The 25,364-nt window shown below is 43.1% G+C and overlaps 1 protein-coding gene across 1 annotated transcript in view; it reads right to left on the reverse strand.

The window, feature by feature from the left end:
* Positions 1-14,736: 14,736 nt before the first annotated feature.
* The window catches only part of EXOC8 (exocyst complex component 8), a 28,699-nt gene continuing 18,071 nt past the window's right edge, over positions 14,737-25,364 (reverse strand). Inside the window, exon 2 of the mRNA XM_088457415.1 lies at positions 14,737-17,438. Within this exon, the coding sequence (XP_088313541.1) occupies positions 15,833-17,438 (1,606 nt within the window). The 3' untranslated portion in view covers positions 14,737-15,832. The remainder of the gene's footprint in view (positions 17,439-25,364) is intronic.

Below are 25,364 nucleotides of genomic sequence, written 5' to 3' on the forward strand. Positions count from 1 at the left end.
AAAAGACTGGCCACGTATGATTATATTACTATCCGCCCCGCTGATAAAGGGGGCAGAATAGTAATACAAAATACTATAGATTACATAGCAGAGACAAACGGTGTATAACACGGTGTATATAAGATTAGATACTGATTCGACAAAATCCTTTTGATGGAAGCAATTTTGCAAACAGCCTTTGAGAATGAATTAATCCCTAAATCAGTACTGACTACACCGATCCCAATGAACCCACGTCTACCTTTGTTCTACACGTTACCGAAGGTCCACAAGGATTTGCAACACCCCCTGGGTAGGACAATTATATCACCCCGGGGGTCTTTGTTTTAGGAGGTTTCCAAATATTTGGATTATATGCAACCGGTGATCCAAAATTAGTCGACATATTTGAAGGACACAACCTCACTATTATGTAAACTTGGGAAGATTAAAGTTTTGCCAGGTCATTTTTTCTTGTGCACAATTGATGTGGTCTCTCTTTATACTATCATCCCACATTGGAGAGGAATTGAGGCTACGAGACAACTGCTTACCAATAATCCTAAGTACGTGGGACCTGATTTATCTGCTCACTATGGTCCTGACTAAAAACTAATTTTCTATTTAATGATTCATTGTGCTTACAATTATTGGGCTGTGCGATGGGGTCCTGTGTGTCCCCCACGTATGCCAATGCATTTATGTTTCAGGTAGAGCGTGATCTATTTCTGTCCAATGAAAAATACTCTAAATACATCAACATTTTTACACGCTATATAGATGATATACTGCTAATTTGGACTAGCAGTGTGGAGAATTTCCTCTTAATGATGATTGAAATTAACAGCCAAGATGAAAATATTAAATTTACATATGATATACAGGGGTCTGAGATCCATTTCCTGGATGCTAATATCAAAATTATTGATAGACTTATACAAACATCGCTCTTTCAAAAACCTAAGGATTGTAATAACCTTTTGTCATAGAGTCATCACCCGGTTCCATTAAAACGAGGTCTCCCCTTTTCACAATTTTTGAGGACACACCGCATTTGCAGCAGTGAGGAAGATGAAAAGGTACAAATGTCCCTCATGATGAATAAATTCCTCCAGAGAGGATATTCTAGACAACTATTGGAGGAAGCGAGAGGAAAAGCTCTAAAAATTCTCCAAGAGACATTAAAAACTTGACCTAAGAAGGATTTACAAAACACTGTAATATGGGTTAATAATTACAATGTCTGTAATGGACAAATTAACAAAACAGCAAAAAATTTCAGGCCGTTGATTAAGTCTGATAATGAACTAGCATTACTGAAGGAAACCCAACTTCTTCCATGCTTTAAAAGGGGTAGGCGTATCAGAGATATTCTTGTACGCACGGATGTCAAAACCCCTAAACCTGTAACTCAGTGTTATTTTCTGTCTAAAAAAGTAGGTAACTTTCGATGTCTAGAATGTACTACCTGTAGCTATTTGGAGATCAGAGCTAGCTTTTTACACCCACATTCTGGGAGAAAGATCGAAATCAAACATACTTTGACATGTTCATCAAAATACGTAGTGTACTTTATTAGGTGATCGTGCGGTTTATTTTATGTGGGAAAAACCACAAAAAAATATAAAGAAAGAATGGCGCTGCATTGCAGCTCGATCAGAACTGCTACAGAGGGGAATCTAAATGAACAACCTGTAGCGAGACATAGGGAGTATAAACACTCGCTTGCGACCCTCAGATACAAGATGTTTGATTTCATCTCTGATGACCCGAAAGGTGGAGACATGGATCGTAAACTATTACAGAGGGAAGCCTGATGGATTAACTACCTCAGTACTGTTAAGCCTCATGGACTGATTTTTTTTCTCTATCCTGTTTTCTGTAATATGCATAGCTGTGCTTAGGCATTTAAGTTACTATCATTATAACAGTTTTTTTCTGAGATCTAATGTAGTATATATTGTTGCATTTTTGTTGCCAGCCCTGTTGTCATGGTGATGGATTTGTCACTTTGTTTCTATAGGATAATTTTCCCTTGCACGGATGTCACTTCCGCACTTGTGTGCAACGAGGGATGCCGGAAAGGGTGTGATTGATGTCAGTTTTCACTACTGTGGTGTTCGTATATAAGGTAAGATAGTTCTTTTCTATGTTTTATGTTCCTGACAAAGGTTGAAATAAACAAAAACTGTTGAACTCATATTTGAGGATCTCTGTGACCAGAGTGTTTTAAGTCTGCGAGTGCCACTGCTTCGTTTCTGTATAATATATATATATATATATATATATATATATATATATATATATATATATATAGACAATAATCACTTAGACCAGGTAAAATCCATCAGCAGCTTTCTCTATTTCTCACCAGAGGCAGGTATACAGGATATGGCAGTTTCACAGGCAAGATGTCACATTAAGTCTTCCAAACTGCAATATATTTCTTCAGTGGACATGCATGTCCAGGGCCCCTAACACTAGTCACCCCCGGGACTATAACCTGTGCGACTATCTCATCATCAGTTTCCCCAGTGTCTCTGCAGCTCTTAAACCACCCTCACACAGTATCTGTGATCAGCTGCCTTTCCTGACTCTGACTGAACACCTGAACTGGACATTTCACAATCGTAATGCCTTTGCTCTGCCTAACCTGGGAGATTTGGACATTCCACATTCACTTCATGTGGAATTATGTTGACCCTGTCACACTCCTCCCCCCTTAGCATCAACCACCCTGGTGAAGCTAAAACACTTTCAGGCGAGCAATCTGCCTCATCCACATCTATTTTTGCCATCCGTCCGGGTACACAGCCCTCAACCATTTTCCCCAGTTCGCATTTCTCACCCTCTTCCTCCTCCTCTAGCTTCACCATACGATTGCTTGGAGGATCAGGCCCAACAAACCTTCTAGAAAGGGCATCACCATTGAGGTGCTGTTTCCCCGGACAATGCTGCACCTCAAACTTAAATGGCTGCAAAGACAAAAACCAGCGGGTTACACAAGCATTCACTTTGTTCGCATGCATCCACTGTAAAAGGGGCATGATATGTAAGCAACTAAAACTCCCGTCCCAACAAATAATATTTTAACGAGTCTACTGCCCACTAAATTGCCAAGCACTTTTGCTGCACAGTTGAGTACTTGTGCTGCCTGGGCAGCAATTTCCAGCTAAGGTAGAGGATGGGTTTCTCTTCCCCTTCTACCACTTGGGAAAGGACTGCCCCCAATCCCGTACCCGAGGCATCTGTCTGCAATATAAACAGCTTTTAAAAGTCAGGAGCCAAAACAGGTTCTGCACACAGCTTCTGCCTCTCTAGACCATACTATCTTGCCTGGGGACTGTTTTTAAAGACACTCAATTAATCGTGCTGCCCTAGTGGCAAATTCACAAATGAATCGGTGGTAGTAACCCACTAGGCCTAGGAATGTTCTGAGCTGGGATTTACATTTAGGTTTAGGCCATGTGAGGACCGCCTCCAATTTACTGGACTGAGGTTTCACCTGCCCACTGCCTAAAATATATCCTAAATATTTTGCCTCCAGCACACTTCTCTGGATTAGCAGTAAACCCATGTGCCCATAAAGACTGCAACACTGCTTTTACTCTTGGAAGGTGTGACTCCCAGTCGGGGCTAAAGATGACTGTCATCTAGATATGCAGCTGCAGATCCCTTGTGAGGTCGCAGCAACCTGTTCATAGCCCTCTGGAAGGTTGCCGGAGCCCCATGCAAACCAAATGGCAGCATTTTATACTGAGAAAAACCTTCTAGTGTAGAGAAGGCTGTTTTGGCCTTAGCAGTCTCAGTTAAAGGAGTCTGCCAATACCCTTTTGTCAAATCTAGGGTGATGAGATACTGGCTGTTTTGCTAAATTCTCCACCAGCTCATCCACCCAGGGCATAGGATAGGAATCAAACTTTGACACTAAGATTCCGCAATGATTTTTGCAAATTAAATAAAGAACATGAAGGTTTAGGCACTAACACTATGGGATTATTCCATTCGCTATTTGATTCCTCTATGACCCCTAGGCACAGCATCTCCTCTACTTTTTCTTTAACCGCTGCCCGCCTTGCCTAGGGTATATGGTATGGCCTCTGCTTTATTACCACCCCGGGAGGTGTAACTAGATCATGTTGGATAATTTGGGTTTTCCTCAGAAGGCAGAGAACACATCTTGGTGCCGTGCTACTAAACTCACTGCCTCCTGTTTCTGTCGGGGATTAAGGGTAACTTCAATGGGTACCTGACATTCTGGGGGTTTCTTGGCAATCAAAGAAGGCTGGTCAGTGCTCTCTTTCCATGGTTTTAACAAGTTTACATGGTAGATATGCACCTACCCACCATGTAAACCTACTAATTAACAGGTCCAACTGCCTCTAGAGCTTCATAAAGGGCCTCGCCACTGGGCATACATTTTGCTTTCAGTAGTGGGTACCAGAACCAGTACTTTATCTCCCAGTTTAAGAGACCGATTAACCACGGTCACGTCATATCTACGTTTTTGCCTCCGTTTTGCCCTATCCATGTGCTCGTTAATGAGTGGTGCAATTTACCTTAAATGACCATATAATTGGATCACAAACTGAATGATGTTAGGCTCTTGGCATGACTGTTGCTCCCATCCTTTTTTCAACAGATCTAAAATCCCTCTAGGTTGCCTCCCATAGAGGAGTTCAAAGGTTCTAAATCTCGTAGAGAATTTGGGTATCTCTCGCACTGCAAGCATTAAATAGGGTAGGAGTAAGTCTAAATCTTTCTTTTCCTCAGACACATCTTTCATTAGTTTTATCGACAAAAGGGGTAACCTTGGTCCATTAAGACCTCCTTTGGTATTCCCAAGCAGGTATATAGCATCAATTATTCCCAGGCAATAGTGCTAGATTTCATGTTCCGTAGAGGGATGGCCCCCGGGTACCTTGTGGCATAATCTACCACCACTAATATGTATTGATGCCCACAAGCAGATTTTTCCACAGACCCTATCAGGTCCATACCTATTCTCTCAAAAAGTAAAGAAATGACAGGGAGTGGAAGCAAGGGTGCCCGAAACCATGGCCGTGGTGCTGTCTTTTGACACACTGGACATTCCAGACAATATTTTTTTACTGCTGCATGAATCCCAGGCCAGAAGAATCTTAACTGAACATGCTGGAGAGTTTTCTCCTCCACCAGATGGCCACCCCATAGGTGTGTATGAGCCGCCCTTACCACCAACTGCTCGTGTTTCCGAGGAACCAACAATTGGTCTACTCTCTTACCCTGCAAATATGTTACATGATATAACAAATCATTTTTCAATGCAAAGTATGGTACACCTTCTGCTGGTAAAGCCGTGATTACTCTACCATGCATTTCTACAACATTTTCAAATGCATTTATCAAGTTCCCATCATTCTGTTGATCCTGGCCATAGTCCTGTAAGGACACTTCCTTACCAATGGGAACCCACTGTGTCTCGGTCTCACACCCCTCCGATTGCTCACTGGCCAAGGAGGGCGTTACAGCCACCAAACTTTGGGAGACAGCAGAGCTTGGCTCCTGGGACACCGTTTATGTGGACCTTCTGCTGTCATCATGCCACATAACCACCTCTTGTAACAACGGAAAGTCAGACCTAGGCACAATGAGTAGGGTGGCCTGGCGGCTACTGCGGCTATCCCCTTCTGTGATCGCACTTTGATCACTATTGGGAAGTGCACTCAGGGGCATTCTTCTACATCCCCATTTACACATATAACCTTTACCGGGGGTAGCACCTGATCAGCCCCAGGTGGAACCAGGTTGGCAGAGATGGTTAATTCACCCAGGTCTCCCAGCCTTCTACTCGCACCATCAAACGAAACAAGGTGGTCTGTGTCGGGGAAGTGCTTCCAGCAACCATGCTGACCACTGGTCGATTTGTTTTCCAGCACTACAGTCTATCAGCTCGCCCTGCTTTGGCCAGTGCCAGCGCAAATGACCAAGCTCACTGCAGTCAACACACACAACTGGAGGTGGGTTGTTGGCTTTAACAACTGAGACCTGGGTTGTAGGCTTGGGAACTGGCTGGAATCCTTGTTTGGCTTTGTTTAACTTCCCAAGAGTCAGGTACCGTTCAATCACCACCGCTAACTCCTCAAACGTTTGAGGATCAGCTTGTAGAGCCCAGTTTTGCACCACACGATCTAGTATCCGCACAGCATGGTCCAAAGCCACCATCTCTACTAAACACTGAGCAGTTCTTATCCAGCTGCAACCTATCCTTACTCATTCTGGCTAACTTGGCCAGCTGGACCCTTGGAGCTTCTCACAGGTTTAGCCACCATTCTTGAAATTCCTGAGCTTTGCTAGGTAGAGTCACTCCAACTCTGCCTAATATGGCCTTTTTCAAGTGCGGATAGGAGTTTGCCTCAGTCACGTTTAAATCAACATATGCTCTCTGAGGTTCCCCTGTGTGACAGCTTACTCCTCAAGCACAGAAAGCTTCTATGTCATGAGATTGAGTAAACTTCTGTAACCTCTCACTCATGCCCACCTTTCCTCATTTCAGTTAACTCTGCATGTAATAACTGAATTTGAGTTTGTTGTACTTGCACCTGTGCTTGTTGCCTTGCAGCTATCTCAGCAGAACTTTTCAAGAACTTCTCCATATTACACTGCTTTATCTAAAGCCTCCTAGTTTGTTCATAAAGGGATATTCTCTTTTACAAGCCAGATTCTCAGCAATCTTTATCAGCTGGCTTTAAAACTGCACTACATTCCCTGGGCACTCAACCACATACACAGGAATAAAGCAGTTTTTATACTGTGCACAATTTGCATATACACCTAGACAAAATTATCACTGAACAACTGCCGTTTCATGGCTGGCCTGCCACACTCACCCACCCACCCAGCCACTAGTAAAGCGACTCAGACTCACCAAGTCGCTGTGCAGCAGGTAGCGTCCTGCAAAGTGTCTCATTGCCGCTGTGGGTGGATCCGGTCACTGTATACAGACTCTTGCTGCGTAATTATTTCCAGCAAGTCCCTGTTTGGGCGCCAAATGTGACAAGAATCACATAAACAGGGTAAAATCCATCAGAAGCTTTATTTTTCACCAAAAGCAGGTTACAGGATATGGCAGTTTCACAAGCAAGATGTTACAAAGTCTTCCAAACAGCAATATATTTTTTCAGTGGACACACAAGTCCAGGACTCCTAACACTAGTCACCCCCAGGCCTATAACCTACGCGACTATCTCACTGTCGGGATCAGTTTCCCCAGTGTCTCTGCAGCGCTTAAACCAGCCTTACACAGTGTCTAATCGGCTGCCTTTCCAGACAACACCAGAACTGGACATTTGAGGCAACTGAGGCAACACCAGAACTGGACATTTCACATTCCTAATGTCTTTGCTCTGCCAAATCTGGGAGATCTGGACATTCCAAATTCACTTCATGTGGAATTATGCTGACCCTGTCACATTATATAAACAAAGGATGTCTTGAAACATTTACAAAAGAGAGCAAAGTTTTGCTGTGATTTATTGCCTGATTGTGAAGTTTCATGGAGTGCCGCCTGATCCTTTGTGTGTTTTATTGTACAGGGAGGGCAAACCACCTCCTTACATGTGTTTGCCCCTGGCTTAAATTTAGAAACAAAATATATTAAAAGTTTGTGTTTGAAAGCCCTAGTTACTGGTTAGAAACAGATTTTTAAACCATGGTTATTAAACTGTATTTCAAAAAGTTCATCAAGTCATTTTTACTAGAACTTTATAGATATGTGAAACAACCATTTTACCTTTCAAGACTTGGGGGTATATGTACCAAAACGGAAAAGTAAAGGTGTTACATATACAGTGCATCCGGAAAGTATTCACAGCGCTTCACTTTTTCCACATTTTGTAATGTTACAGCCTTATTCCAAAATGGAATAAATTCATTTTTGTCCTCAAAATGCTACACACAATACTCCATAATGACAAGGTGTAAAGTTTGAGATTGTTGCAAATTTAATAAAAAAAACCAAGAAATCACATGTACATAAGTATTCACAGCCTTGTTAATGCACCTTTGGCACCAATGACAGGCTCAAGTCTTTTTGAATATGATGCCACAAGCTTGGCACACCTTTCTTTGGCCAGTTTCGCACATTCCTCTTTGCAGCACCTCTCAAGCTCCATCAGGATGGATGGGAAGCATCGGTGCACAGCCATTTTCAGATCTCTCCAGAGATGTTCAATTGGATTCAAGTCTAGGCTCTGGCTGGGCCAGTCAAGGACATTCACAGAGTTGTCCTGAAGCCACTCCTTTGATATCTTGGCTGTGTGCTTAGGGTCATTGTCCTGCTGAAAGATGAACCGTCGCCCCAGTCTGAGGTCAAGAGCGCTCTGGAGCAGGTTTTCATCCAGGATGTGTCTGCACATTGCTGAATTCATCTTTCCCTCTATCCGGACTAGTCTCCCAGTTCCTGCCACTGAAAAACATCCCCAACAGAATGATGCTGCCACCACCATGCTTCACGCTAGGGATGGTATTGGCCTGGTGATGAGCGGTACCTGGTTTCCTCCAAACATAACGCCTGTCATTCAAGTCAGAGTTCAATCTTGGACTCTCAAAACATGAGAAACATTCTCTGGTCTGATGAGACATTCAGGTACATTTTGGCAAACTCCAGGAAGGCTGCCATGTGCCTTTTACTAAGGAGTGGCTTCCGTCTGGCCACTCTACCATACAGGCCTGATTGGTGGATTGCTGCAGAGATGGTTGTCCTTCTGGAAGGTCCCGATGGAGATCCCAGCTAGCAGCATTACTTACCTTTGCTCTCCGCTTCGTGGGCTGGGCAGTCGCTGGGTTTCTGGCGGGAATGCTCCAGCTGCAGACCTCCTCCATGCTGACTGCCATCCCTAAAGCTGTATGATATCTTCCTCAAAAATTGCCCAGAGTCTCCAGTTCATGGCCACGGCCATCTTGTTGTAGCCAGAGTCTACCTGTGTTTCCTGTCAGCTGGGACTCAATCACCAATCTGCAACAGGCACTGCATATAAAAATACTTCCTGGATGATCATTCAGTGCTTGTACAATGTCTTCTCTAGTCCTAGTATTTGGCTCCTGATACCTCTTGATTTTGGACTTCCTGTTATCCTAGTGTCCTGCTCCATGTCATAAGATGCCACTTTTTTACAAAACCTGCAGCACTCATTGATGCACATCTGTGTACTTTGTCCATATCACCGTGACACATCTAAGTGTACTATATCTGGAGTTCGATGCAACATTGTGCACACAAGACACTCAGTGTGGATTTAGCTCTACACCTTTGACCCAGGATTCCAGTCTCATGTTACTGGGTGAACCCCGGTGACTCGGACTCAGGATTCCTGCCTTCGTCTATTGAGGATAACTCAGCATCATTTGACTAGTGTGCTGCTTGTGGAGTTCATGCACCAATACCAGTCGACCCACTCCTACTACGCTGCTGCATTCTTGTCACAGGTTCATGTTCTTTTCATTCTGGACTTTTGTTCTGATTCTACCCATCATTCCCAATTCTCCGCTGTTTGTTCAATAAAACCATGTGTTCTTTCAAAAGCTACCAAGATTCAAGTCTTAATTCTCCTAGGAGGAAAAGCTATCTAAAACCTCCTCAATTCTTGCTACCACGGTCTCAGCCCTCAGAGTCGGATTCATCTCAGGAGGCCAACTTTCCTAGAATGTGACAGTTTGTACAAGCTTAATGAATCCCGAACAGGATCAAGCTTCAGGGGCTCACGCCTTGCATAATCTAGCGGCTCGACTAGAGGCACACAAGCATGAGTACTCCAATGCTTACAGGAACTGTCAGTGCATTTGGACCAGCTCCAAGTTGCTCCTCTGCCTACTGCAACAGTTACTTCGGCTTCTCCGGTGCAGACATCAAGGACCACTAAATCTCAATCATGTCTCCCGCCCCCAAATCATTTTGATGGCAACCCCAAGAATTGTCGTGGGTTCTTTAAATAGTGCGAGGTACACTTCGAACTTCTCCCACAGAATTTTCCCTCTCCCAGAGCTAAAGTTGCATATATTATCTCACTCGACTGAGACAGCATTGGATTGGGTGTTCCCACTATGGGAGAGAATTTTCAAATTAGCAAGAATTTGTTCCTTCAAGAGGATATTCAACAAGTCGGGCAAGTCAGTCGCAGCCACCGTCGACATTAAAAAAAGGGTCTCGTCCTGATGGACAATATGTCGTCAAGTTTCAGACCGTAGCAGCCGAGCTACAGTGGAATATCGAAGCTTTGAAGGCAGCCTACTGGAATGGACTTTCTGACAGGCTCAAGGATGAGCTGGTCACACAGGATCTACCGGACAACCTGGAAGACCTGATATCCCTCAGTGTCAAGATTGACCTACATATATGTGAACAGGGTGTCGAAAAAAGTCAAAGTGAGCATTTCAGGACTCGTCCACTACCTCAGGCGCATCTCAACTTCCATCAATGAGGTAGCGATGCAGGTCAATCGGACTAAATTAACTGAGGAAGAAAAATTGCGTAGGCGTAGACAGAATTTATGCCATTATTGTGCCGCCCCAGACCATTTCCTGAAAAAGAGTCCTTTACGGCCGGGAAATGGACGAACCTAGTCTACAAGGGGGAGGTCAGACAAGGGGTTCTCGCTGCAACCTTCCCAAATCAAGATTGTTCCATTCCTGTCTACGTCAAGGATATCAAGTCCCGCATTCAAAAGTTTGCCGCCATAATTGATTCCGGCATGGCCAGAAATTTCATTTCTTAGTCTGTTGTTCAGTAACTAGCTGTCCCTGTTTACCTTTTGTCTCATCCTATTACTCTCACTGCGGTTAATGGGACACTGATCGATAACGGCATAGTCACCCATACAACCAAAGCCCTCAAAATGAAGATCAGAGCCCTACACATGAAGCAGATAGTGTTTCTAGTCATCCCAGCCACTACTCATGAAGTTCTTGGATTGCCGTGGCTACATCAGCACAATCCTCATATTGACTGGGCTACTGCTCAGATTCTGTCCTGGAGCTCTCAGAGTCATCAGCAATGCCTGGATCGAGTGGTTCAAGTTGCGGACACTAAGGCTCTTCTTGCTAACGATCTACCCCATCAGTATCAAGACTTTGCCAATGTATTTTCTGAACAAGCTGCCAATAAACTGCCACCTCATCGTTGGGATTGCCCCATAGATCTGATGCCCAGAAAAGTGCCTCCCAGGGGTCGTACATACCCCGTCAATTCCTGAGATCCAATCCATGTCCCAATATATTCAAGAGAATCTACAGAAGGTATTTATCCGACCTTCCTCTTCTCCAGCAGGTGCTGGGTTCTTTTATGTCAATAAAAAAGATGGTGGGTTATGACCATGCATCGATTATCGAGGCCTTAACGACATCACCATTAAAAACAAATATCCATTGCCTCATCACCAAATTCTTCGACCGTTAAGGATGCCCATATCATCTCTAAACTAGACCTCAGAAGAGCTTATAATCTGACGATTTGTGAAGGGGATGAATGGAAAACCGCTTTCAACACCCGGGACGGGCATTATGAATATTTACTGATGCTCTTTGGTCTCTGAAATGCCCCCGTGACGTTTCAAGAACTAGTCAACGAGATCTTCTGGGACGTTCTATACCAGTATGTAATTGTCTACCTGGATGATATGCTTATCTTTTTTAGCAACTTTAGTACCCATCGACAACATGTGAGGGAAGTGTTGCTCCGATTGATAGTTTACCAAAGAGATGGTTGGTATGCAAAGGGTGTTTGAGGTTTCCACCATTGTATTTCTTGGATACATGATCTCCAGTTCTGAATTGCAGATGGACACTGAGAAACTCAAGGCTATCCAGGATTGGGTCTTGCCCACGTCGTTGAAGGCTATTCAGAGATTTGTAGGCTTCTCAAACTATTACAGGAAATTTATCAGGCCCTTCTCCACCATTGTGGCGCCTATAATAGCTATGACCCGAAAGGGAGTCAATCTGGCCGATTGGTCTTCAGAAGCCCTTACCAACTTTCATACACTCAAACAAGCTTTCGCCTCTGCACCTTTGTCCAAGAGGTAATGCATCGGTGTATGGAGTGGGAGCAGTCTTGTCTCAGACATCTCCGAATGGGAAGCTCATATCCTGTGGGTTCTTTTCACGCAGATTCTCCCCTGCCGAGAGGAATTACTCCATCAGGGACCGAGAACTATTGGCCATTAAGTTGGCTCCAGAAGAATGGCGATACATGTTAGGAGCAAAACACACAATAACCATTTACACAGATCACAAAAAATCTCCTATACTTGAAGTCAGCTCACTGCTTGAATCCTCGCCAGGCCCGCTGGGCGCTATTTTTATCCCGTTTCGACTTTGTCTTGAAATATCACCCAGTATCTTTGAATATCAAAGCTGATGCCCTGGCAAGGTCCATGTTGGAGGAAGAGGAGCAAACTTCTATGCAATAGTATCCCATTGTCAATCCTCTGGCCTTTGCGACCACTGAAGTATCGCCTACTCCTCCTCGGGAAAAAACCTTTGTCACTCCCGAACTACAGAACAAGTTATCATCTTGGGCTCACGATTCCCTTTTCTCTGGGGCGCTGAAAATGTACTCCTTTCTTCAACGGAAGTAGTGGAGGCCCTTCATGAAAACTGAGGTGCAAGAATTTATAAGGTCCTTTCCCAAGTGTGTTCAACATAAAAACACATGTCAATCTCTTGCAGGGTTACTCCATCCCCTCTCAATTTCAGTTAAACCTTGGACCCATTTATCGATGGACTATCACTGATTTACCATCATACGGGTTATAGTGGATCATTTCACTAAGATGGCTTTTCTCAGGATTTACTTGTCCTCTTCTCAGGATGACTGAGCAGATTTGATACCCTGGGCGGAGTTCGCCCACAACTTCCATTACCATTCCTCTACACGTTTGAATCCTTTCTTTGCCAACTACGGATTTCACCCGCATATTCCTGAGTTCCACTTGTCATCCATCATGAAAGTCCCTGCTGCCAGTTCTGCTTTACAGCACTTTGCACAGATTGAGACAAGTATAGTCATCCCTTAAAAAGGCATCACATAGCTACAAAGTTTCTGCAGACAGAAAACGTTCTGCTGTGCCCAAATTCTCTCCTGGTGATCATGTAAGGCTTTCAACTAAAAATTTGAGGCTCAGGGTGCATACCATGAAATTCAACCCTCGGTTTATTGGACCATTTCCGATCAAACGAGTTCTTAACCCTGTGGCGTATAAGTTAAATTTTCCTCCTAATCTTCTGATTGCAAACAATTTCCATGTTTCCTTGCTAAAACCGTTGATACTTAATCACTTCCATGCCAAGATTCCTACGACACCTCCGGTGCAGACTGCTCGGGGAGTAGAGTTTGAGGTGGTGAAGATCTTGGATTCCCATTGGTACCAAGGACAATTACAGTACCTTGTGGATTGTGAAGGATATGGCCCTGAAGAAAGGTCCTAGATCAAGGCTTCAAGGTTGGTGCACAACTTCCATTCCAGATTTCCATGGAAACCTAAGGGGCGTCCGGAGTCCACCCTTAAAAGGGGGAGGTACTGTCAGGAACACCGACATCAGGTCGACGGAGAGTCCACCAGCAGCATTACTTACCTCTGCTCTCCACTTCGTGGGCCTGGGCAGCCGCTGGATTTCTTTGCGACAATGCTGCAGCCGCAGACCTCTCCTCCATGCTGACTGGCATCCCTAGAGCTGTATGAGATCTTCCTCCAAAATTGCCCACAGTCTCCAGTTCATGGGCGTGGCCATCTTGTTGTAGCCTGAGTCTACCTGTGTTTCCTGTCAGCTGGGACTCAATCACCAATCTGCAACAGGCACTGCATATAAAAACACTTCCTGGATGATCAGTCAGTTGTGTACAATGTCTTCTCAAGTCCTAGTATTTGGCTCCTGATATCTTTTGATTTTGGACTTCCTGTTATCCTCATGTCCTGCTCCGTGTCGTAAGACGCCACTTTGGATACAAAGCCTGCAACACCTAAAGACGCCACTTTGGATACAAAGCCTGCAACACCTAAAGATGCTACTTTGGATACAAAGCCCACAGCACCTAACAACGCCACTTTGGGTACAAAACCTGCAGCACCCAGTGATGCACACCTGTGTACTTTGTCCATATAGCCATGACACATCTCAGTGTACTATATCTGGAGTTCGTCGCAACATTGTGTACACAAAACTCTCTCTCACCGCAAGCCTATGACTTCACAGTCTAGCTGGATTTACCTCTACACCTTTGACCCAGGATTCCCGTCTCGTCTTACTGGGTGAACCCCGATGACTCGGACTCAGGATTCCAGGCTCAAAGCAGATCTTTTCTGTACCCTTCCCCAAATTTGTGCCTAGAGACAATCCTGTCTCTGAGGTCTACAGACAATTCCTTGGACTTCATGCTTGGTTTGTGCTCTGCCATACACTGTATGCCTTTTAAAATCATGTCCAGTCAACTGAATTAACCAAAGGTGGACTCTAATTAAGCTGTAAGAACATCTCAAGGATTATCTGTGGAAACAGGATGCACCATAGCACAATTTTGAGCTTCATGGCAAAGGCTGTGAATACTTATCTACATGTGAATTCTTCGTTTTTTTTTGTTGTTGTTTTTTTAAGTAATTTGAAAAAATCTCAATAAAACTTTTTACACGTGGTCATTATTGGGCATTGTGTGTGGAATTTTGAGGACAAAAATGAATTTATTCCATTTTGGAATAAGGCTGTAACATAATAAAATGTAGAAAAATTGAAACGCTGTTAATACTTCCCGGATGCACTGTAGCAAAATGTCAGATTTTTGCTTTAATTTTCTAGTATGTAGCCAAATGATAGAATATATATCTACTGAATGTTCAGTATAAGAAAACTAGTGGAACCTTTATGTCAGGATAATGGTAACTAGGTTAGGAGGGTTTAGGCATCATCAGAGTTCGAAGCTGAGCTTACAGAGTCTACCTATAATTATTTGGGTTACTAAAAGATACATATGTCAGCCATAACATAATTGCCTAAAATCACAAACACCTAACCAAATGGAACTTAATTATTAAACAGCTCTATCATCAGTTGCTTAAAGTTCCTTCTATGGTTATTTTTAATATAAAGTTGAAAGGGGCAATTCAATATCAGGTAACGGCTGTGAAGTGCAGTTAGAACGCCAGCTCTTCAGACAACATTACCAATTTTCACTTGCAGGTGTGGAGGAAAATTGACAGTAATTACTCATGTGACAAGCTATATTATTTTATGAAAATGTTGGCCCACAACCATACAATTTTTGTTTAAATACATGAATGTATTTATTGGTTTAAATATGCATGCTTAAAACAAATATATAGCATATATCCCTGCTAGCGCAGTTTTGAGAGAAACACAAAAATTCAAAAGGTACGTTCAGACAAACTGGGAAAATGACACCTGAAATTTGAATATCCTAATGTAGTTTACGATTAGGATGACAAGTTCATTGTAAATGAAAGTTCAACTGAAACATTGGCAATTTTAATACACTACCAGTTTTGTAGATCTCTTCCTGCAGAAAGGAAAGAAACGTAAATCTATACCAGAGAGATTCATCAAAGATGTTAGCTAGATATTTTTTCATGATTATTTATTTGACCACTAGGGATACTGGAGCTCTTGAATTTGGCCAATACTTTATTACAGCTCAGTTGAGCAAATACGGAAAATGCGATACTGTATGAATAAATGCAAATTTGCAGCATTTTTTTCTGAGCAGAACATAAAATAAAACATTTTACTGAAGAATTTGTAGAAAAATAAACGTAAAATAAGCCCTCCTTATTAATGGGGCATATAGCTTTATAAAAAAAATAATGTATTGCTAGACAATGGACGTCGTGCCAGGGTTAACACGGACCAATCTAGATGCACTTCTCAAATCCTGCAGTTGTTTAGCTGGCTTTCCAACACCCTCTTCAAATCGCTTTTCCACAACAAGAAGAACAGTATCATACAAAAAAGATGCATTTTGCCTTATAAATAATTTTTTTTCAGAGTCTTGTTCACATCTCAAACTGAAGTCTACATGTTGAACAGCAACCAGTATTATTTCCATTAAACTTTCCAGAAGAACCATGTGCAATTCTGGAAAGTACAGTTTAAGTGCTTCTTCCAAAAAGGCCATAATCTGTTTTGTAAAAGCTACAATTGTGTAACTTAGGTTTACCCAACAGTCTTCACCTGTATATTGGTCAAAACCGTTTATACGACAGTTTCGCATTTCTTCTTTAAGCTTTCCTAAAGCCTCAGGTGTCATGAGGTTCATTTTCCTCCACATTTCTTCAGAATTACGATGTTTTGTGGCCTCAATTATAATATCTTTGTTGCTCTGCAAAGCAGCTTTTATGTCTTTCACTAGAAAGGAATGGAGTATAAAGGTTAGATCTAAGCCTATTTCACTGAGTTGCTTACAATGTTCTTTTGCAACTTTTACACACTCTGCTGCAGTAGAAAGACTTTCCTTACTATCAAAGACCTGTTTACTAAAAGCATCAACAAACATTTTCAAAGTAGAACGGGACCAAACAATGAAGGCAGAATAGCAGCCAGTGTTTCCAGCAAAATCCATCTCAAACTCTTTGGCTGTTTCAAGCATGGTAGTAAAGAAGACATTACAAAGTTTATGTATATAAAGCAATGTTGCTCCCTCAATTCTCAGTTGACGTATAGCAGTGTGCACTGCAACAGCTCTATTCTTCAAGAATAACCCACAAGCTTTGGTGGACTGACCCAAACGTATAAGCTGAGAAACCGCTCTACGTGTTGCCTTTGGACCTCCTCTCAGTGACCTGTCTGGAGAAAGTTCAAACACTAAAACATCGGTTAGCTGCCTAACACGTACATCTATTTTCACTTTCAATTCTTGCACAGAATGACTTGAAGGTTTATCTTGTAAATAACTATTTAAATTGTCCAAAAGATCAACAGCATCCTCAAAATGTCTCTGGGCTATGCAGACATCCAAGTCTTCAGGGAGCTCTTGAATCCATTCCAAAGACAGGTCTACCTCCTCCTCTTCAGCTGGCTTTTCCTCATCCAAAAATGGGTTCCCTGATACATCTGCAACAGTAGGAGAACACAAAGATGTGGTTTCTTTTTTAGCTTCTTCATTCAAAACTTTATTCTTTTTTGTATCTTCCAAAAACTGAAGCCACTCTTTTTTTATTTTTGCATTCTCTGCCTGAAAAATGCGACTCTCAGGAAACATGAGGATCTTGAACATATCTTTCATGGGTGGGTTTTCTTTTACATTCACTACAGCGAGGTCATCCAAGTTATGCAGTGCATCATATTTGAATGCATTTCTGCGATTTGGAAAGTATGTAGCTATAAGCAAGCAGTCATTCATCAGAAAAGCATGAACTTTCTGAATAAGGGTCATATTATCAACATCAAATTCAGTCAGGTCCCCATTATATACCAAGTACCTGCAGAGAAAAGCAAAAATTTAAATTACATTTTTTAAAAAAAATGGTAAATTAAACTACAATGCATGAGCCAAAATTAAAATGAGAAAAAAAAAAAATTTAGAGTTCACATTTGTTCCCTGAAACTATTCAATTAATTTGCGCGACCAGCTCCTAGTCTGTAATTATCGCGAAAGTAAGACTTTAGGGCTGGTCGTGAGTCATAACTACAGCTCTGTGGATCATAGTTTGTTCTCAGGAAATGGACTTGAAACTGTAGAGACCATCCACTGCCTTAATTTAGTACAGTAAGTACGGACAATGGGATCCTTACAGTAATATGCTGATCGCAATTTTGAAAGCCATGCAGTGGATGTAGAGTAGAGCAAAACATACCAGAGCTGACTTCAGCTGTGCACAATGGGCCTGATTCAGAGTTGTACAGTATTGCATAGCCGCAATGAAGTGGCAGTGCAATACTGTAGGACAGACACTGCCTTGCTGCATCTGTGATCCGATTGCAGCACCTGTAGATGATGGTTTGGATAACCATCGCTCCTTAGGCCAGGCAGAGTAAGATGAGACTTACTCAGTCTGGCCGGTTCCTGGCAGGCCAGGAAATCTGCAACTACTGATGCAGACTCTGGCCATGTCCATCTAGAAAAATGGGGGCGGCACCATCGGGTTTTCGTACATCTCTGAATCAGGCCTATAGTGTGGTATGAAAAAGTAAAGCCTTTTTCAAATCTTAACTTTTACATATCAGGTCATAATATACAGATCATCTAGTCCTCACCAAATCCTAAAATATTATAAATCTTATAACAGAGTTATCTATTAGACAATAAAATTGTCAACATCAAGGAGTGTATCAAATTAGGTGCAAGATTTCTGCGGTAAAAATAACCAAGGCCAGCGCAACCATTTTTTTCATTAACACAACTAATACAATTGGAGAATTGTAGCCTAAAAAGATTTAATATTGAGTAACAGTAATAATGTTTATTACACTCCCCCCAAAAAAATTGATCTTAAAAAATGCTGCAAATAGCTGATGTGCTTTTTTTTTTTATAAAAAAGTGAAGAAAAAAATGATAAAAAAATTAAATAAAAAATACTAAATACACAAATTATTTTTTTTAATTATTTGTAATTCAAGGCCAATTTAAATATAAAAAGTAAAGTAGATAAAAAGCAATTTTTTTTTTTAATCACTTGACTATTCTCTCCGGCAAAACCGATCAGAAATTGCTGGTTCTGCAGGAGAGTTCGGGGAGTCAAAGGAAAACTGTTCTGAAAAGGTGTAGAACTGATTTGCTCCTCAAACACACAGCGGTACAGTGCGGTTGCACCTAGTCAGCTGAAGCACAGATGGCTGCATTCGCATCCCATGTGACCACATTAGTTAAATGATTAAATAATTACATTTGGAATGCATAAAATAAAGAAAAAATGTTCGGGTCATTTCAGGATTTTTCTTTAACGACAATAATAAAAAAATTATTCGACCAATTAACATCAAAATGCCTAGTGAAGGGGTGGCCAACCAGTTTGGCAAAGAGCCAAACAATATCTGATGTCAAGTGAAAGAGCAGATAGCATGTGCGCGCCGTAGGCTGAAACATTACCTTGTGTCACACCCCCGTTTTTAGTCACGCTTGGGACGACCCCAGCACATTGAATATACACAATTAACAATCTTCCCAATATAAATTTTTCACTGTTGATGTGAAAGAAAAAGCCAGAACATTATAGAAAACATTGAAATAGCCACAAAATACACAGAAACAAGCCAGATCCACATAAAATACACATCCACATAAAATACATATTGAAATCCAGAACCACATAAAGTACACTGAGAAAGCCAGTGCCCATTATGTTATGCCCCCTTTAGTTTTGCCCCATATGCATTGCCCCCTTGTAGTTGTGCCCATTAATCTATGCCCCCTGTAGTTGTGCCCATTAAGCAATGCCCCTTTAGTTGTAGCCGTTATGCAAAGCCCCCTGTAGTTGTGCCCATTAAGCAATGCCCCCCCAGTAGTTGTGCCCCTTCTGCAATGCCCCCTGTAGCTGTGCTTATTATGCAATGCCCTCAGTAGTTGTGCCTTCTGCAATGCCCCCTGTAGTTGTGCCCATTAAGCAATGCCCCCAGTAGTTGTGGCCCTTATGCAATGCTCCCTGTAGTTATGCCCACTAAGGTAGTGCCCCCAGTACTAGCACCCCCTCCCCACAACTATAAAGAAACTTACCTGTCTTCATGCTGGCACCGCTATAGGCGGTCAGGGCTACAGATTCCCGCCATCGCTGCTGCTGCCTCCACTGCCTGCTGGATCTAACTGGATCCAGCAGGCGAACGGGCTCCTCACATTGCGGGTGACGTCACTGCATTACTGGGAACGCTGGCCTCTGAATGCGATCAGAGGTTTCTTTCGTCACGGATTGCTTCAGAGACCAGCGTTCTCAGTACTAATGGTAGTCTGCCGTCTCGCATCGGAAACTCAAAAGAGCCTAATGCGGCTTGAGAGCCGCTGGTTGGCCACCACTCGCCTAGTGAATAGGGAGTATGTCCAAGGGGTTCTGAAGAAAGTCCAAACCTTTTTAACTAATATATAGTTATGGTAGACTTACCTAGATAACTTTTCTTCGAGGTCCATAGGGTCCACAGGGATACCATGGATATATTATGGTTTGAAGACCAGGCACCAAGCAATTAAAGCTTTAGCTCCCAAAAATGCCCTGGGTCCTCCTCCATATATACCCTTCCCCTAGCCACAGGACTTCAGTTTAGTTAACAAGCCTAAAAGCAGGAGAAGGAAAGAGAAGAACAATCATACACCAGAAACACTCTTACAGAAGATGAAAGAATCTGTGACCGAAAGATAAATCACCCAATACAGCCAGGTTTGTCAGGGTGGGTGGCCTGTGGACCTCGAAGAAAAGGGAGTTATCTAGGCAAGTCTACCATAACTATTTCTGCTTAGGGGTCCATAAGGATCCACAAGGATACCATGGGGATATCCAAAAGCAGTTCCCCTAGGGTGGGGGACCACTCCTGAGCAGAAAGGAGATCTCGTCACCCAAAGGAAGCCTCCTGTGAGGCAAAAGTATCAAAAGGCATAAAAACCTAAGAAAAGTGTAGAAGACCACGTGGCTGCCTTGCCCAATTGTTCAACAGAGGCCCTGCGACTGAATGCCCACGATGGCCTTACAGACAGAGCAGAATGTGCCATCAGGCAAGATCAGCCTGTGTGTACACCTGAGAGATAGTCATGCGTAGCCATCTCGCCAGAGTCTGCTTAATTGCTGGGTATCCTCGTTTGTGAAAACCATATAAATACAAAAAGAGAATCCGATTTTCTAACAGAGGCCCTGATTCAGCGCCGGACGCTCTGACCAGAGCGCTTGCTCTGAATCAGGGCCCACCTCCATTAATATGGAGCGTCCTCCTGGACGCTCGTATAGCTGTTCGTCACCACCCACAGCATATACGAGCGTGCAAAATGATGGTCGCGATGGTATTGACCATCGCGACCATCGGAACTGCGAGTGAAAGCCTGCGGTTGGGTTTCTCAACCGCAAGGCCAGGAGTGCTTTTGGCTCTATCAGAGCCAAAATCACTCCCACTGACATCACTAGTGATGTCAGTGGGGCCGGCTTCAGACGGTAGGCATTCCCTTGGGAACGCCTCCGTCAGGCAGGCACGCCCCCAGCACGCCCACCAAAGGGGGCGTGCTGTCACCATCGACAGCACGCCCCCTTTGATGAGACACTCCGAGCGAAGGAAAGTCCTTCGCTCGCCGGGTCTCGCGCATGCGCACGACGGAGCTCCCTCCGTCGTGCGCATGCGCAGTGGGGAACATCGACCCACTTGCGAGCGTACTGCCGCTCGCGAGTGGGTCTTAATGACCCCCAAAATTTGTACGCTCCAGATAAAAACGAAGAGCACGAACTACATCCAGGGAGGCTTCACCTACAGAAATGTCTGGAGCCAGAAAAGCTGGAATAATAGTTTCTTCATTCACATAAAAACGGGACACTACCTTAGGAAGGTAACCCTCCCTTGTATGAAAAACAGCTTTAGCCTGGTGAAAAATCAAAAATGAGGAGCGACAAGAGAGCGCTGCCAAATTAGAGACCCTGCAAGCTAAAGAGATAGCAAGAAGAAAGTGTCTTTGCTGTCAACCACTTCAAATCTACAGTCTAAAAGGTTTACATGGGGAAGCTTGTAAACCCCTTAAGAGACAAATACAAATCCCACGAACAAAGGGAGGCTGATTTTGCAGAACTCCTTGGAAAAAAGTTCTAAAAATCTGGTAATGAAGTAATCTTCTTCTGGAACCAGACTGACAGTGCAGAAATCTGCCCTCTCAAAGTGGCCAGGCATAGTCCACTGTCTAGAAAAGCCAGTATCCTGGAAATCCTGAACACTGTTGGATCATATTCCTTATGTGAACACCAAAGTAGAGTATTCCTCACTTTGTGTCTACAAAACGCCAGTAGGCATGCAGGATAATCATTGCTGGGCATAGAGATACTATAATCGGATGTTCTCTGCCCCTGCTTTCCCACTTGGGGTTTCCCTATACAGGAAACCCCTTTTTTTTTTGGAAGGCATAGTATGAGGGTTGTTCAAAAAGAAATGCGTAAATGCTCACAACTCAAATTTTATTATAGATACAGATTTGAAAATTTGCAGTAAAATACTTTGAAGTCTTAGTAACAGAATGACTACTCAAAAAAATTCATCATCTGCCCTCAAACATTTTCTCCACCTCTCAACCCAAGCTGTGAATCAACTTTGAAAAAATTCCAGTGGTTGGTGTTTGTTAAATACGCCATACGTTCCTGGGTCAATCTCTATGTCTTCAAAATGTTGACCCCGGAGAGAGTATTTGAGAGGGCCAAACAGATGAAAGTCAGAAGGGGCCAAATCAGGACTGTATGGTAGATGTGGCATTATTGCCCACCCCATTTTGGCAATGGCCGCAGATGTTGCCATCGAAGTGTGAGGTCTGGCATTGTCGTGGTGTAAGACGACATTGGAATTGTTGACCTTTTTTTGCGGATGGCTTCTTTCAGCTTCTTAAGTGTAATAATGTAACGATCACTGTTGATTGATTGGTTTGGTTCCAAGTAATTGATGAGAATAACACCTCGGCAAACCCAGAAGAATGTGGCCATGACTTTGTTTACGGATCGCTGTGATTTAAACTTTTTTGGCCTAGGTGAACTTGGGCGTTTCCATTGCTTTGATTGGGCCTTTGTTTCTGGGTCATAAAGGAATACCCAGGTCTCATCTACTGTAATGACATTTTCCAAAAACGTCTCAGGGTTGGCTTCAAAGTTGGTCAAAAAGACATTGCACACTTCTAGTGTCCCCTCTAGCTCCGGCGGGAGGCAGGGCGCCGGAGCTAGAGAGGGCATATCCGAGAAGGGGCGTGGTCATCGAAAAGGGGGCGTGCCTATAAGACACGTCCCCTTTTCGTCACTCTTGGGGGCATGCCCGGCACTTACGGACATGCCGGGCAGCCCCCAAGCCCTGCAGACAGAGAGAATAGAATAAGGCGAGCTCAGGGAGGACAGAAACCTCCCGTGGAGCAGAAGGGCGTCTATTCTCCGGCGGTGACCGGGCCACCGCACATTTCTTCACCCGCGGGACACTGCGACCCGCGGGTGAAGACAGTTCCCGCAGGCTGTTAGGGCAGGGCGCTTTTTGCCCTCCTTCTGGAGGGCAGGGCGCTTTTTGCCTTCCAGAAAGAGGGCAGGGCGCCGCGCCCCGCTAAAACAGCCTAGCGGGAACGCTACACTTCCACCCTCTGGGCCTTATGATCCCTGATCAATTGCTTTGGAACCCATTTAGCACACACTTTACGATATACCAAATCATTGATTAGTGTTTTTACAGTGGCATAGCTACATTCAAGTTCATCACTGACATCTCTGATAGTCACACGACGGTGTTTCTAAATCATGGCATCGACTTTGTGTCGGTTCTCTGCTGTCACTGCAGTTGATGGTCTGCCACCACGAGGTTTGTCGCACATGGACGATTCTCCTGAATGAAAACGCTTCATCCACCTTCTGACATTGCTATAGTCAATTGTACGCTCACCATACACCTTTTTCAGTCTTCTGTGGATTTCTGTAGCACTGCAGCCTTCTTTTAACAGAAATTCAATAACTGTTTCATCTTGAATGTCATGGTATTTCTTGGACTACCTAAACAAAAATACATATATAGCTAGCAGACATATTAAACTACAAACTGACAAAGTTTCAAATAAATGTTGCATATTATTTCAGAGTTATGAGCATGTAGGCATTACTTTTTGAACAACCCTCGAATAGTGTAATTGGGATTTAGAGTAAAATGCCCTTGAGGCGTATCTTGCCCCTGTCCCTTCAAAATAGAGAATACACTGTTTGAATGGTTTTTGTATGGATTGTCATTTGTATGTATACCGGTATTAGCCTTTAAATTGATCATTACTATGTATTTATGCTGAGATTAGCTTCGATCGGGATGCCGGGCATTGGGCTCCCGGCTTAGGTAAAATGGCAGGCGTCGGGATTTCAATACCTGTCATTAGACCCTTACCGGGATTAGACAGTCGGGATGCTGACAGTCGGAATTTAGACCTCACGGCTATCATCTCCTAAAGATCCTACAGTTTAGTACAGCCATCAATCTTTTGTCCATTAAAATCAACTACCTAAACACATAAGTTTGGTAGGCTCTACATGCATATAAATATATTTGCAAACGGGCACTAAATCGCAATCACATTGGTAGGATGTAAGTGCAATACATACAAATATACTTACAAGTCGGCACCAAATCAACTTATACAAACAAACACAAACGTTGGTAGTGCTAATAACCTTGGTCCTAGGAGAAAAGTATATTGAGAGACCAAATCTCTCCTCAGCAAACATTTCCATGATCAATCTCCAATTAATTAGGAGAAAGGGGGATGGGCAGCTCAGTCTTCACAAGTTATTGTGAAGTACAATTTAACCCCTATACAACCTGGTAGTTGAGGGTCAAATGGAGCAATAGCAGTGATAGTTATAACTGTTTTCCTTTACGCTGACATATATAAAGAAGGCATCGTTGGAGTAGCCAAACAATCAACCACCTCCATCATAACCTTGGACAAAGAAGCAAACCAAGATGGCTCTTGTCCAACAACAGGCTTGCAGCCCCCATCACGGGACCCCACTTTACTGCAAGTCCATCGGGGTATGCTACCTTGATAGCATACCCTGAGTTTAACACTAATGTGATGGTTAGTTCCATGTTATAATTCTGAGGGACTTGCAGTAAAGTGGTGTCCCGTGAAGGGGGCTGCAAGCTTAAATGCATTGATCAATTCATGAACCAAAACCCCACTGTTTATTATTATTATTTATTATGGTGAGTGCAGAGCCCCTGTGATTTTTATTTAAACAATGTGGTCACATACCATGTTGCACCCCAAATCTAGGAATGGTGAGTGCCGTGGATTAGTGCTTTTTGTTTATTTGATTAATTTTTATAACTAATCACATTTTCTCATGCACCCCTTGTAACCTGTTTAATCTAACTTGTGTCAGCTGTTTTCCTAGGTGCTTTGCAACAGGTGTGCTTGGTGACTGTCTCACGTTTAAAAGCAAAGTTGCTGTGGGCTTTAAACCTTGATAGCATACCCTGAGTTTAACACTAATGTGATGGCTAGTTCCAGGTTATAATTCTGAGCAATAGAGTAGGGACTTGCAGTAAAGTGGTGTCCCATGAAGGGGGCTGCCAGCTTAAATGCATTGATCAATTCATGAACCAAAACCCCAGTTTATAATATTTATTATTATTATTGTTAGTTATTATGGTGAGTGCAAAGCTGCTGTACAAATTGATCCATGGGTGCCCCTCTACATGTTTATGTGTATGTATGTATAATAAATTAT

The sequence above is a fragment of the Taudactylus pleione genome, unplaced genomic scaffold (assembly GCF_031769625.1).
Source record: "Taudactylus pleione unplaced genomic scaffold, aTauple2 ptg000760l, whole genome shotgun sequence".
In the NCBI taxonomy this organism is placed as follows: Eukaryota; Metazoa; Chordata; class Amphibia; order Anura; family Myobatrachidae; genus Taudactylus; species Taudactylus pleione.